Source organism: Coffea arabica, chromosome 2c, assembly GCF_036785885.1.
Source record: "Coffea arabica cultivar ET-39 chromosome 2c, Coffea Arabica ET-39 HiFi, whole genome shotgun sequence".
NCBI classification, from domain to species: Eukaryota; Viridiplantae; Streptophyta; class Magnoliopsida; order Gentianales; family Rubiaceae; genus Coffea; species Coffea arabica.
The window spans coordinates 7,331,449-7,345,800 of NC_092312.1; the positions used below are offsets into that span (position 1 = coordinate 7,331,449).

General features: G+C 38.7%; 2 protein-coding genes across 5 annotated transcripts; both read right to left on the reverse strand.

Moving 5' to 3' along the window:
• Nucleotides 1–5,279: 5,279 nt before the first annotated feature.
• LOC113730569 (uncharacterized) lies at nucleotides 5,280–11,613 on the reverse strand. Of its 4 annotated transcripts, none has more exons than XM_027255315.2 (4): nucleotides 11,285–11,613; nucleotides 10,337–10,559; nucleotides 7,480–10,256; nucleotides 5,280–7,384 (listed from the first exon to the last, which is right to left on the reverse strand). In XM_027255315.2, exons 2-4 carry the CDS (start codon nucleotides 10,358–10,360, stop codon nucleotides 6,016–6,018), a joined length of 4,170 nt encoding a protein of 1,389 aa, XP_027111116.1. In that variant the 5' UTR covers nucleotides 10,361–10,559; nucleotides 11,285–11,613; the 3' UTR covers nucleotides 5,280–6,015. The 4 variants fall into 4 exon arrangements, with proteins under 4 accessions (XP_027111116.1, XP_071930092.1, XP_071930091.1 ...); XM_072073991.1 differs by having other exon boundaries at nucleotides 10,337–10,535; nucleotides 11,285–11,527; XM_072073990.1 differs by having other exon boundaries at nucleotides 11,256–11,527.
• A 1,563-nt stretch (nucleotides 11,614–13,176) lies between these two features.
• On the reverse strand, nucleotides 13,177–13,972 carry LOC113723520 (histone H4). Its single transcript, XM_027246576.2, has 2 exons — nucleotides 13,836–13,972; nucleotides 13,177–13,661 (listed from the first exon to the last, which is right to left on the reverse strand). The coding sequence occupies exon 2, from the start codon at nucleotides 13,647–13,649 to the stop codon at nucleotides 13,338–13,340; it is 312 nt and encodes a 103-aa protein (XP_027102377.1). The 5' UTR covers nucleotides 13,650–13,661; nucleotides 13,836–13,972; the 3' UTR covers nucleotides 13,177–13,337.
• Between the last annotated feature and the right edge of the window lie 380 nt (nucleotides 13,973–14,352).

Here is a 14,352-nt window from a genome sequence, read left to right on the forward strand (position 1 = left end):
TCAAGAAAAATAGAAACAGACCAAATTGATAAAATAGGCGAAATTCTTGAAAAATTTTTTTAAAAAAAAAGAAGGGAAAAAATTACTCTCTCTTTTTTCATTTGTTATAAATGCTCTATCTTTTTACATGTACACAATAGAACTAGACAAATTTTTTTGCATCAGTTAAAACAAAACTAGAGAATTTCCAAAATCTAAATTCCATTGAATAGAGAAAACAATGAAACCAAAATTTAAGCATGCTACAAAAACACTTTTGCTCAAAATCGAAGCACATAACCTGTTGTTAGGTTTTGCCGGTACTAGATTTTTGTACAACATGTCTACCAAGCTACTAGAGGAAGTGGAAACTAATCTACTAGAACATATCTCCTCCATCATTGGTAAATCAATCCATGTTATTTTGCTACTATTTTTGGTAAATTCACTTTGGTAAATTCACTTTGGTGAGCGTCTTGTGTTGTCGACTCAGTACCTTGTAGACCTTGGGTCTAAATATGGATCAAGTATCTTAGAAGCTGAAGATGGGAGTAAAACTCGATCATTTATGAATCATTTCGAGGCAATGCCATGGGCTATGATGGATGGAGGGTTGGTGTTGCGAGATGACTATAGGATGAGAAAACTGGTATGTTTATTATATTATTATTATTATTATTTGGAAAATAATTTTCACAAAATAGGACAAAATGAACAAAACTTCAATCTAAAGAGCTATAGCTATTGGACAGCCACAATGCAAAAATTCATTTCAATCATTTATTTTTGTTTCAATTGGAGAAATGTCATTTTTATTCTTATCGTACAAAAATCACAACCCATGATCATTGAATATCTTATATAATAGAAATTTGATTGAAACTTGGTGTATAGTATACTTCCTGGCAAAAATTACTTTACCATATTGTTTCATGTACTTAACATCATCTCTTATCCTGATATCTGGTTTTAGATATATGATTTTTTTTGCATCTTATCTTCATATTTTGTTTCAATACTTTCTTTTTTCCTTTGATATTCCATCCAAAGACTTATTACAATCTTTTGTTAAAGCTTATTACTCCTCATACTATATCACAAAAATTAAGTAAGAAATTTCACCTCTCAACCTGAAAGATATTTTCTCAAAATATTTGGTTTGCAATCTTATTAAAATATCTATTAATATTATTAGTCACCTCATCCTTGTTAGATTAAGATGATGAAAAATTCATATAAAAATAGTTGTTAAAAAATTCAGTTCAAAAAACTTACCAACCTAATTTCAGAAGGTATCGGATTTGTAGATAAAAACAATAAGAATAGTAACTCATCTATTGCTAAGATCAAGAAAAATAGAAACAAACGAAATTGATAAAAGAGGCGAAATTTTTGATAATTTTTTTAAAAAAAGAGAAGGGAAAAAATTATTCTCTCTTTTTTCATTTGTTATAAATGCTCCATATTTTTACATCTACACAATAGAACTAGACAAATTTTTTTCATCAGCTAAAACAAAACTAGAGAATTTCCAAAATATAAATTCCATTGAATAGAGAAAACAATGAAACCAAAATTTAAGCATGCTACAAAAACACTTTTGCTCAAAATCGAAGCACATAACCTGCTGTTAGGTTTTGCCGGTACTAGATTTTTGTACAACATATCTACCAAGCTACTAGAGGGAGTGCAAACTAATCTACTCGAACATATCTCCTCCATCATTGGTGAATCAATCCAAAACACGTAAAAAATCTCTGAAGGTGAAAACGTCAAAATAAAATAAAATATACTTATTAGAACAACGTCGTAGGTTGGCTCCCGACCTCACCCTTTCCCATCTAGCCATTTTTTATCTCAATTCCACCGTTTTAATTCCACTTCAATTGTGTCCCTATATATAGTCTCTGTTTTCATCTCCACAACAGAATCAGAGAATTTTTTCATCACACAATATAAAACTATATACAACACACAACTAAGAGACAATTTCCACAATCAAAACAATGAATCCTACCTTTAAACACACTGCAAAGTCATTTTTTCTCAAACTCGATACCTAATGTGGAGGTCGGCTCTGCCGGTGCTGGTCTTCTGTACAACTTGTCAAGCCGCCAGCTGGAGGCGACATAATCTAATCTATTTGAAGCTATCAGAAAGTCTGAGTCTCCTCCAGCACCGGCAAAACAATGCACGTCAGTTTCTACTAGTTTCTAGTAATTTGCACTTTTACTTTATTTTTGTTTGCTGAAGAGAAAATGCCTAATTCAGTTATTCGACATTTTTGTTTAAGTCAATTTCAGTCCTCAAATCTTTTACTTTGGATTTTTTAGTCTCTTAATTTAAATTTAGTGGCCATTTATATCCTTTCACGGTGGCGCTACCAATTAGTTTGTTTCCGGCACAAAAATGACCACTAAGTTAGGGGCAAAAGAGGAATTACAAGCTAGGATTATTCTTAAAACAAAATAAAAGTTTTTCTATTAAACAAGGACACGTTCTTCAATGAAGTTTTTTCTATTGCGTTTACTTATTCAATGTCACAATCCCAATTTTCTTCAATCATAGTCTAAATCATACTTCATTTTTTTCTTCAATTATTAGATTGCGTCTTCTTCATACTTACGAAATTTATGTTAACTGCTTATTCAACAATCTTACACAATCAAGAGCTTCCCTTCGACATACTCTCCTTCTCCTTTCTCCCTTCAAATTGTTTGAAAGCATTTTTACTTGGACTGAATAAACTTGATATTTGGATGTTTTGTTGTGATGTTAGTTAAATTTATTTGTTAATTTGGCTGTAACAAATGTAATTGAGGCAAAATTACTTTGATTGGAAATAATTTGCATTCGATAACATTATAATTTGACAAAAAAAATGGCCATATTTCTTTATGACTATCTCATGTTTGATTAAATGCTTTATATACTTTAACTTTGAAATTACTGAGTGAGATGTATGGCTCTGTTTGGATCCTTCAGTTTTTTCAAAAACTAATTTTTCAAAAACTATAAAAAATTTTAAAAAGTATTTTGAAAGGTACTCTAAAAAGTAGTCTAAATTTTTTTAATATTTAAAAAATATCCCAAAATATATTTTAAAAACTCTACTACTCTTAAATATTTCAAAATATTTTCTAAAAATATCCCAAAATATACTCTAAAACTCTGTTACAGTAAAATTTTTCAAAAACACCTCCAAAAACAGCTAATCCAAACAGTTTTGCAACTAGAATATAAACGTCCATGGCCAGCTCTGCCATTAGCTAGCGAATAAGAGCATTTTTCTATTTTATTAATTTGAGAACGAAATTAGTTTAAGTAAAATTATTGAAAGTCTAAGCCATTTTTCCATTTTATTAATTTGCTTATATTTGGTTGTGATTTTAGGGGTTAGACAGACTACTTAGAGGTTCACCCTCCGAATGGGTGCAAGAGCGTTTTGGTAACCGAAGAAATTGCTTTTATTTTTTCAGTAGTGGTTTCTTTTAGTTTTTTTTTTTTAGCTTTTCATCTTAACATTAATATGGGATTTATTAATTTAATTTATTGTAGAAACCTGACGGCAATTTCATCCTTATTTTCCCTCCTGATACCGATGTGCACTCTGCACCCCCTGAGGTACGCAAAATGCTTTACTACGAATTTATAGTCTTGTAGTTACCCTAATTCATTATTGTGTATCATCGCAGATTGTCGTTTGTTCTAGCACCTCCTCGTGACCGGCCATCAGCCTATACATTCCTGATTTCCGAACCTTTTGTATCATAATGCTGTCTCGCGACTCAGATTTACTAGTCATGCTCGGATTAGCCGAATACCTTTGTAACTAATATTGCAGATATTTGAACCTAAAGGCCCAATAAGTAGTTGCCAAACGGATATGGCATTGTTGAAAATCTACATACTTCCTTTTTACTTCAAAGATAGTACTAGTATTTTCGAAACTATCAGAAATCAAATTACTGGTAGACAATTATGTGACCCGCCCATTGGCATCCACAATTTAGTCAAATAATAAAGAGGCAGGAAAACTCATTTAACTAAATAACCGGTTGGAACGACGTCGGGTAAGTGGTGCTTCACGTCACCGGCGAGAACAGACCCAATTGGCTTTAGACGCTAGTCCTAGTTATTTGAATCTTTAATAGTATTCAGTACGTTTTATAAACAGTTTTGCATAAAGAAAAACAGACCCATGTGGGCTCAAATCAATAATGAGCTCAAAATTCACCGTTGATCATTTGAGACTTGGATCTGTGACTGCCAAACCTACTTACCCCCAATGACTAAGGCACAGAGCTTTCGAGTTTGGTTACAACTTGTGGTTAACCGGCCTTCATCATCAGCACGAGAATCCTTTCTGCCCTCTATGTTCATGTTCTTCTCATCGCTCGGTTTAGGTGCATACTTTTTCTATTTAGGTGCATTACTCTGCAGTCTCTAGGTACACATTTATGCCGACTTTTCAACGTAAGCTTTCCAGTTGGGTAAAAATTTCTTCTTATACCCTTAACTTCCTAAAACCAGTAAGGTGTATTTGCCTATCACCACAGAAGTAAGGTGTGTTTGCCTATCACCACAGAGGACATCAGCCAAAGCATTAGTGCTATTCTTTGAGCATTTCATGTTGTACGACATCCTGGAAACCACTTTCAATAATCTTGGCAATGTACTAAATTCTTAACTAAACCCCGCTGATAAAAAATGGACAATCTTCAGAACTTTTGCTTAAAGACCTTGAAGAAATTTGAAGATCTTTCAGGTTTCTTCTCCGTGTTCATTTCTAATTTTTAACTTGGGCGGTGGAGGGCTAAGAGCCATCAACATGCGGTAAAAAGTACTAGTTGAGAAAAATTATGCTCTCTCATTGAGTCCCCATCTTATTACACTCTCTATCTAACCTTCCGTCGTGGAATTTGAGAATTCAAACACGTTACTAGTGCAAGTTAAAAGGCGTCAACACCTTTTGCTGGGAAATCCAGCTCGTTGCCATAGCAAACCTTAGCTGTCTCCCGTGGCAAATCCCAAGATATGAACACAACGTTGTGTTGCCTTGAGAAAAGAGTCCATGTGAAATGGCAAGAACCCGGATCAAAAATTAAATGCGCACAGAAAGCATCACAAGACAAAAAGACCAAAGTCCTTGAGCCTTGTCTCGCCCCACCCAAGCACCAGAAATTTATCTACCTTCTGTAAGGCTGAGAGAACGCTTCGGCCTCAGTAAAAACTAGTTACAAGGGCTGAAAATTTCAGCTGACACATTCCTTGACCTGAAACCATAGGCAATTCTACCATCCACCAATAACTTAGGTGATATTTTGCATAAAAAGCTGAGGGAAATGGTTGTTCGACATATTTACGTATCCGGTTTTAATAGCAACCAGCTAGCATTTTGCCCGAAATCGTTCAAGCTTGTAGAGTACTCCACTCTGTAACAGTGAAATTCTATGTCGAAGGGCCTGCAAAGTAAAACCTAAATAGCAACTATACATCCATAGCAGTACCTAAATCCGGCATTTAGTGTTCTCCATCTGCTCTCTTCCCCTTGACAGAAAAAATGAGCCATAGACTTTGATGAACACAAATGCTTAAAATAGCTATAGAGACAGTATAAAGGATTCAATATCATCTTATACCATCCTGCATCACCATCAACGTGATAAGCATTCAACGATTCCGTTTGCATCCATTTCATGTCAGGACATGAAATATCAATCTCTGCAGAGAAACACACAGCTCTAGTTATAACCTTGACACATATATCATAGTTGACAAAAGTGCCTTCCGCTGGTCGCATTCATCAGCATGAACTTTAAACATCTCAATCTAGCAATTCAACTAATGTAATGCTGGTAAACAATCCAAGTCCCTGCCCAGTGATAAAGCATAGGAGTTCATGCAATCAAATTTTCATGTCAAGCATTCTTGCGAATCCCCAAAGTCCATTACGCACCATGGTTTTCATGCCTGCCCTAAGCAGCAGGAATTCAGCCATGAAGATGCCTGTTTCCAGTACATTGAAGAACTGTGTCAAAATCTCCTCCTTTTATATCCGGACCCTTCATTGAACCCATCATCATGCCATACCTGCCCACTCTCCCTGTAATTTCCTTCTTGATCCTCGATAGTTCGAATTCGTCTAGGAGCAGCAACAGGTCGACCTTTCATCCGCCCATCAAACTCCCTTTCTCTGATGCCCCTTCCAACAAAATCTGCATCACCTTCAGAACAAAATCTGAAAGGCCTGGGACCATCGTCCAGTTGGAACCGAAGATTATCACTGTCACTAATGTATGGAGGTCTAAAAGAACGAATCAATCCCCGGCTTTCACCACACTTTCTTCTCTCCTCACTACTTCCTTCACCATGAAATTCCTGAAATCTGCCAGAAGGTACTGGCCTCCCAAAATACTCATCACCACTTGTCCTAATTCGAGGTTCCAAAACATCAACTCTCCTAGTGCTTCTGCTGAAAACCCGATCAGATGGGCTCCTCCTACTGGAGTTTATAGGCCTTGGATGACCATGCTCCCTTGCAGAGTCTACATCCCTAACGTCATCAGAAGGCCGAGCCAAGAAGGAGGGAGATCCACGCCTTCTAGCAACCATATCTTCAGGAAAACAAGAACGATCCGGAGATCTCATCCTTTCCACCCTGTACATAGCTGGTGATCTATGCTGAGCCAATTGTTGAAGTCCACCAAATCCAGCAGGAGATCTCCTTCTAGGGGAAGTCCATGGACCAGGGGAGCGTGTTCGTGATCCAACTGGAGATTTTGACCGAACTTGAGGAAACCCCCTCCTCTGGAATGTAGAGAAGTTCCTGTTCCCTCGGACAAATTGAGTATTCCCACCTTCATACATTGAGTTCGGACGAGTATATGCAGGTTCTATAATACCATCTGGTAAATCCCTCGCATATTTTCCATCTTGACGAAGTCCAACCAAATCAACCCCATTATCATCATTAAGTCTACCAGGGCTAATATTTCTTGGAATTCTGTGAACCATTTGGATTTCCCTGCTGCCAGGACCATCTCTACCTCCAGGAGACAACCTCCTTGAGGATGGACGTCGAAATGAAGGCAAATCGTCATTCAAAGATTTCCTTCCTCTACCAATACTCAAAGAAGCACCATCGGGTGGAATAACAAAGTCATTACATTCAAGCTCAGTATCAGCAATGGCAGCAGCATGTTTGTTCCTGGTAAACCGATAGTCATCATTGTAACTTCCAAAAGCGAAGTCACGGTTAGAACCCCACTCGCCTCGTGAAGTATCTAAGCGACCAGAAAACTTCCCTCTTCCCCTTGTATAATTCGATCTGGAGTTTCTAAAAGACTGATCTTGAATCCTTTCTCTAAGGAATCTATGGGGATTATCAGCGTCAATTTCATCTCTGCAAAATACAAGACAGATAAATCACAAAATAATTCTAGAACCATAAAAAAGTAAAAAAAGAATGATTAATTAGCAATGGCAGAGAATAATCACCTCTTTCCTCGTGGAATAAATTTCTCCCCATCAGGATCTGAGTACCTTCCTCTTCCATTTCTTGACGACAGTAATCTATCCGGAATTGACCTTGTTTTAGAAGGAGATATTGCAGAAGCACGAGGTAAATTGATAATGCGGCTCTTGTTACCCCCACTCGTAGAATTTTTAGCAGCACTATTACCATTTAAAGAATCTTCTACCTTTGAAAGAGATGAATCAGGCTTCTCATCCGTGTTAACTGCTTTAGCAACTTGAACTTTGGGCTCACCTGCTGCTGGTACTGTCCTAATGCCTGAACTAGTTGTTCCATCACAGGACATATCTTTTTCAATACTCTTTTGGGAAGATTTCTTACCTGTTGGCTCAAGTAATTTCCTTTGGGAGGAACTACATGGCTCCTCGTCTGCATCAGTTGTAGCCATTCCATCCAATGGAAGTTTATCTGAATGACCATCTTTAGCCATAAGCTGTTCACAATTCTTGTTAGAAACTGTGCCAACACTCTCCTTGATGCAATCAACAGCTGTATTGTCATGAATTTTCAAGTCATTTTCTTTATGCACAAGACAGGATTGGTCGGTATAAGTATCACCACCTGGAAATCCAGAAGGACAATGTTTATTATCACAATCACCATGCTTAGCACTATCTGCACTTCCATCCGCAGTAAGCTCCTCTATTTTTGAATTCTCTAAGGGGTCCCGAACTTCACCATCTTCATAATCATCATCATCTCTCCCAACTCTACCATGCAAAAACTTGCTTACCACAACTTGCTTACCATCTGATTCACATTCAGAACCATAAGATTCATCTTCCATTGTTTCAGCTGATATATTTATCTTCTCCTCATCACTCACGGATCCCTCACCATGTGCACGTAAATCATGCACATGTTCCTTTGTCCTTTTCAGCTCAGGATGATCAACATTCATGTCCTCTGCCTCATTATTACCCATCTTATGAGCAGCCATATTTTCTTCTCTAACCCTGTGATGCGCAGTCTTAGGATTCATATCTGCAGGAGCTTGAAGAAAGCCATCACTACCCATATGAGGTTCTTTGGTATGAGTGGAACGTTCAGATTGATTTGATACATCTGCACTTGTAGATAAATCAGAAGAAGTAGGTATTCTTGAAGGAGAAGGCTTTTGGGGCGTCAAAGGTGTTGGTAAAACAGAAGAAGAAGAAAAACTCTCCTGAGAGTGGACAAACATTGGAATTGATTGTTGTAGTCTCAAATCTGATGTCCTGCAGAGTTCCTGACTAACTTCATTAGTAGGTTCAGGTTTAATAGACCTTTGTTCAGTTGTGTCCTGGGGGCTGCTAGCTAGCAATTTAACAGCTTCAGCATTGTGCTTCTCAATAGGTTCCCTTTTCACAGCATTGAAATCCGATAATTCAACAGATCTCTTGATCGTTCCCACAGAACTATTTTTGGAATTCTCATCACTAGGTTCTAATTTGACTACGCTGACACCAGGAGATTTCTTATCTTCAGTTGAGAGCAATCCACTATGCCGATTTGTGGAAATATCCATCCTAGGAGCTACTTCAGCTGATAAACCAGTGCGCTCTCGGACAAAATCCACATTCCCAAAAGAGGAACTAAGAGTCAGACGGAGTGAGTCCTCAGAAGGTTTAATCAACTGTACAGAAGAATTTGGAAAACTGGAACGTGGCTCCCTTGTTGCATTAACCTGTTTCTCCTTCACGCTGCTAACGTTGACAATGGAATTAGAGCTTAATAGTCTTCGATCATTCAAGCTAATTGTCTTACCAGAGCCACCAATAGTACCTTGGAAAGTAGTATCACCAATAGATCCCTCCCAAGCATCCATAGTGGTATTCAAATCCCAATTTGATCGATTAGCACATTCAGATTTGCTATCACCCTTTAAGCTAGTATCACCACTCCTCTCTTCTGTAACATGTTTTTCTTTGCTTAGAGACAAGGACAACAGAGAAGGATCTACATTCAAACCAGGAATAAGAAATTCCTTCGGTCCCAATGCCAACTTACCATTATTCCCCAAACCCGTAGCAAGTTTGAGCTTAAAATCATCCTCCACTAGTTTGTTGTGCATCTCTTTCTTTACTCTCACCAAAGCAGCACCCACCGGGGTTCCTGGAACTCCTGAGCTTGCTAGTTTTCCAGTCAAAAGAAGATCCGTGTTGCTCTCGACCCTGTTTGCAGAACCCAAATTAAACATAGGGCTCAACTCCGGAAGTTTGACTCCAGAAACGTCTGTGTCTAAATTATCCAAGTTGGCGTTTGGTGCAGAAACACATTCTTTCTTAACCTCTAGGAGATTAATCTTACTAGCATCCGATTTTTCGGGAGATCTGACAGCGACATTTATACTAGAAGGTCCTGGATTTGAGGAAGATATTTGATTGTTCTTCAAACCAGGCCTAGATGCAATACTGTCCTGTAAACCTGAACCAAATTCTTGTTTGCTCCCCAATTCTGAGCCAGAATCTTCTTTGCTCGCCTGCTCTAAACCAGATTCTTCTCCATACGTCACATCTGCACTAGATGCTTCTTTCTTCTTCAATTCTAAAGAAGATTCTTGATTCTCTGTAGAATCTGTTACAAATTTTTCTTTGTTCGTTGTGTCTGGGGTAGATTCTTCATGTTTCTTCAAATCATTTACCTCGGGTACTACTTCTTCACGAGGAGGAGACGACGGCGGGGACAACAAGAACCTCCTTTTCTTCAGAGGGATACCTGCAGAAATATCAGTAGAAGACTTCCGGGAAAGGACCCGAGGCTGCAAACGGTGACCAATCATCAATAATAACAAAGAATAACAGCAAGTGCTGATAACAACATAGGAAACAGATGATTAACCTCTTCTTTTCCAGAAACAGGCATCAGTTCAAAGCTGGCACAAGTCAGAAAATCTCTTTTTAGCTGAAACCTCTAAAACCAAGTGCCTAAGCACATCAGAGATACTTCAAAAGCCGTACGGTGTCAACCGATTCTGCTCCTGTAAATTCCAGTTAGCTAGTTGGGATGGCCTTAACGGATGATACACGTAGCCAGACACCTTGCAATCAGAGATGGGATTTTGCTGGTTTAAAAACCAAAGAAAAAGCTAGAGGTCAACAATTTAAAACGGTAAACCATAATCGAAAGCATAGCTCCTCACAGAATCATCAAAGCAATCGAAATCAATTATCATTTTGTAACACAGAAACAAAAAAAAAAAATCACAAATTGACAAAATAGGAGCTTTACTAAAATAGTTTAGAAAATTATATGGCAATTTCCCAATAATCCTTTTCCCTTCCTTGAGAAACCAAAAAAAAAGAAATTTTTAGATGATAAATTTCGTCCGAGTGGAAGTTACTTGAGCTGATTAAAAAGAAAATCCCAATAATCCCAGAAACTATGATTCTACCCCAAGACACCTCCAGAAAATCACCAGACTTCCTCTCCTAGCATACAACCTGCCCCAAAAAGATCAAATTTTGATGGCACCGACAGGCACACCCGGACAAAGACAGCCAAGGTGATGAACGATGGACAAGCATTTTGGCTCAGACAGAACAACAAACAAAATCTGGGCATCGATTGCATTTTTCCCCCAAAAAAAAAACACACACACACACACACACACACAGAGACACAGGTAACACGAACCTCCGAGCTATTAGCTAGCATTAGATCCGTGTACAGCACAAAAATCTAATCAAATTCAGAAACCAAAAACTCATTGATATCGCATACATTCATATTTCTATCGAGAAATCGGGAAAAAATCTACCGAGAAACCACACAGGAGAAGACAACAACCTTTAGACAGCTAATAATGTCGTATCTTTCTTTTTCTTTCCCTGGTGTGGAAAAAAGGAAAGCAAGCAAGAAAGAGAGGAAAAAAGAAAAGAAGACAAAAGACTTTGGGGAAGAGAATCGGGAAAGAGAGAGATGAAACAGGAGAAAGTGGCGTAGTGGTGGCCTCGCCTGGTGGGAAAGCAGTAATGACTAATAATAATAATAATGCTGTGGTGGTTTCCAGGTAATTTCCTATCTTCTATCGTTTGATTGGAACTGAAATGATTGATTAGGTTTCGTAGAAATATCCCCCCGCCCGGCGGGCCCCCCACTATTAATTGAATTATTTGGTCCTGGTCCAATTGAATTGAATACGATAATGCTTTATTAATTTTTCAGGTTTTCACCTCCTCCAAGTAAAATAAATAAAAAATACCACCACCCGGTAGTACTGGTGGTGGTGGTGCTATTTTTCTTCTTAATTTGTAAATTATCGCCAATTTTTGACTTTTGCGTGGGAGTGGTTAGAAATCAGAATCAGCGAGATGCTTATCTTGTGCGTGCTGGCTGGCCGTTCTGAGTGGGTGGCGGCAAGTTTTGTTTATTCCATCCGAATTTTTTCAAAAAAAATTTATTCATCGCGGGGTTAGCGGAAATGTCACGCAAGCTTAATTAAATCCGTGAATCAGATGTTGACACGTGGAAGTTGAGTCCTTGCGACGTGCGCAACTAGCAGGTGCGGGAGGGCCCCACCGGCTGTGTGATCCTTTCTTAAGCCTTTGGGTCTGGGGCCTTTGGGCCAAGACGAATGCGTCAATGCTGGATCCTGTGTCTCCTGATTTTTTTTTTTATTGGATGCCAAATCCTGTGCGCTTACGGCAGTCTGAGTTAGATCGGTCAATACGCCTTTGCTGTCTCCTTTTTATTGTTATCATCATAATTAAAGATGGGGACGGTGGATTTTCAACAACAGCGAATGAGTCAAGGGTTAATCGACAGAGACCATTCGAAGTGCACTGATAACATGTAAACGTTTTGGTTTCAGTAGCAGTTTGGTTTTAGTCGCCAGGTTAGCATGTTGCATCGGGTTGGGCAACTATGCATTGGGCCCGCAAAGTAAATGCACTGCATTAAAATATACTCATGTCACCAAGGTTTTGGGCTTAGCCCAACCATTGCTGGTGTGAATTTGAGTCATGAATAAACATTGGGCTAACCCAGCCACCACTAGCCTAAAATTGAATCATGAGTAAACATCAGCCTAAAGAAGGCCTAGAAATTTGGCCGGTGTGCAAGTTGGGACTGATATAATAATCTAATGGGTCACTAACTAATGAATTGCAGGGTCCAGACGGTGGGAAATTGTTGGCCAGACGCTAATAATCAAGCATTCCTTGGAGTAGAGCAAAATCCCAAGCTCATCCAAATCGCGACTCCGTATTTATTTTTCCATTCATTTTTAAGGGCAAGAATAGTGATTAGTCATCACAGTTGCCGAAACTCCATTCTTGCTTCAAAAATCAATTCTATTCTCCTGGTAGTATGCTAGTACCACTAGTACAATTTTTAGTCATTCATTGCATTCCTGCCTTCTAGCTCCCGCTTCTTACCTCTGGGTCTAGTCTATGAAACGAATTAGTGCAGGCTGCAGTTTTCTTATTAAGATTTAGGATCAAGTGTTCACGTTCACCAAACTCCCTAGACCAATGAATTGTCTTCTACGATTATCGCTACATGCCTAAAAGAGCACCAGTCAAATGCAGCAAAACTCTTGGATTTAGAACTGTTTAGCTACTGAAAATACTTACTGTTACATATCTCAGCTGCTGTCATCCAGTAAATTCAATCACGTGATAAATGCACGAATCACAGACGAATCGAAGTCCATTGCACAGAATCTCGAGCAGACGCGATTTTCGTTTCCAACAGCAAACAACGACGCATCCATTAACCATGACGTAACCGAAAGAGAGAATGTACCAGACCATGACATATTCCCCGAAAAGAAAATTACTACTACTTGTAATTACAAAGGGGACCAAATCAGAATCCCTAATTACTTCACAGAACTATCCTAACCGCCGAACCCATAGAGGGTACGGCCTTGCCTTTTGAGAGCATACACGACATCCATGGCGGTGACAGTCTTCCGGCGAGCGTGCTCGGTGTAGGTGACGGCATCTCTGATCACGTTCTCCAGGAAGATCTTGAGGACGCCGCGTGTCTCCTCGTAGATCAGGCCGCTAATACGCTTCACGCCTCCTCTGCGAGCCAGACGGCGAATCGCCGGCTTCGTGATTCCCTGAATGTTGTCGCGAAGCACCTTACGATGACGTTTTGCTCCTCCCTTTCCCAAGCCCTTGCCTCCCTTGCCACGTCCCGACATCTTCAATCACAGCTGTTTGTTTCATATCAGCATTACAGCGCATGATTAGAAACCAGTAAAATTTTTAAGATATGAAGAATCACGAAAAATTGCTATGAAATTTCACGCTGGGTACAGAGAAAGAGAGAGAGAAACCACCATCAAATCAGATAAAGAAAGGAACGAAAGAGAAAAAGATAAAAGTACCTGAAAGAGAAAAGCGGCGAACTAGATGAAGACAAATGAAATTGAGAGACTTCACTTGAGAGGATGGGCCGGTGACTGGAGTCATTTATAGCGAGGAACACATTTGGGAATGATCCGCGTCGAGTGTTGAATTTAAGTGATGGAGAACGTTGATTACCAATTGAACGGTGAGGATTGTGAGTTTATAGCTTGAAAGAGGATCGCTGACATGGCAGTATGCGAATTGGATTTTCACTGATTATAGTTTTTGAACTTTGCAGAAATGGCCCCTGGATTTGCAATTTATCGCTTTTCTATCCCTCTATGCTCAAAAAACAATTAATATATTGTGATTCCTCACACACTTTACAATAGTCTGATTACTAATCCAGTATCTGATTTCTGACCATAATTTTGTTGGGAAGCCACGTGATTTCAAGGTTTAGCCCATAACTATCCTTGGTTCCAAAAAGATAAAGACATAAATTGTCATTTGCAAGTGTTTTTGTAGAACTTGTGATTTTTACAATTCAATCTT

Coding starts and splice junctions, on each gene's coding strand:
- LOC113730569 (XM_027255315.2), bottom strand. CDS start 10,360: ATGCCTGTTTCTGGAAAAGAAGAG. Junction 10,257..10,336: donor CTGTTTCTGGAAAAGAAGAG/GTTAATCATCTG, acceptor CACCGTTTGCAG/CCTCGGGTCCTTTCCCGGAA. Junction 7,385..7,479: donor TTTATTCCACGAGGAAAGAG/GTGATTATTCTC, acceptor TGTATTTTGCAG/AGATGAAATTGACGCTGATA.
- LOC113723520 (XM_027246576.2), bottom strand. CDS start 13,649: ATGTCGGGACGTGGCAAGGGAGGCAAGGGCTTGGGAAAGGGAGGAGCA.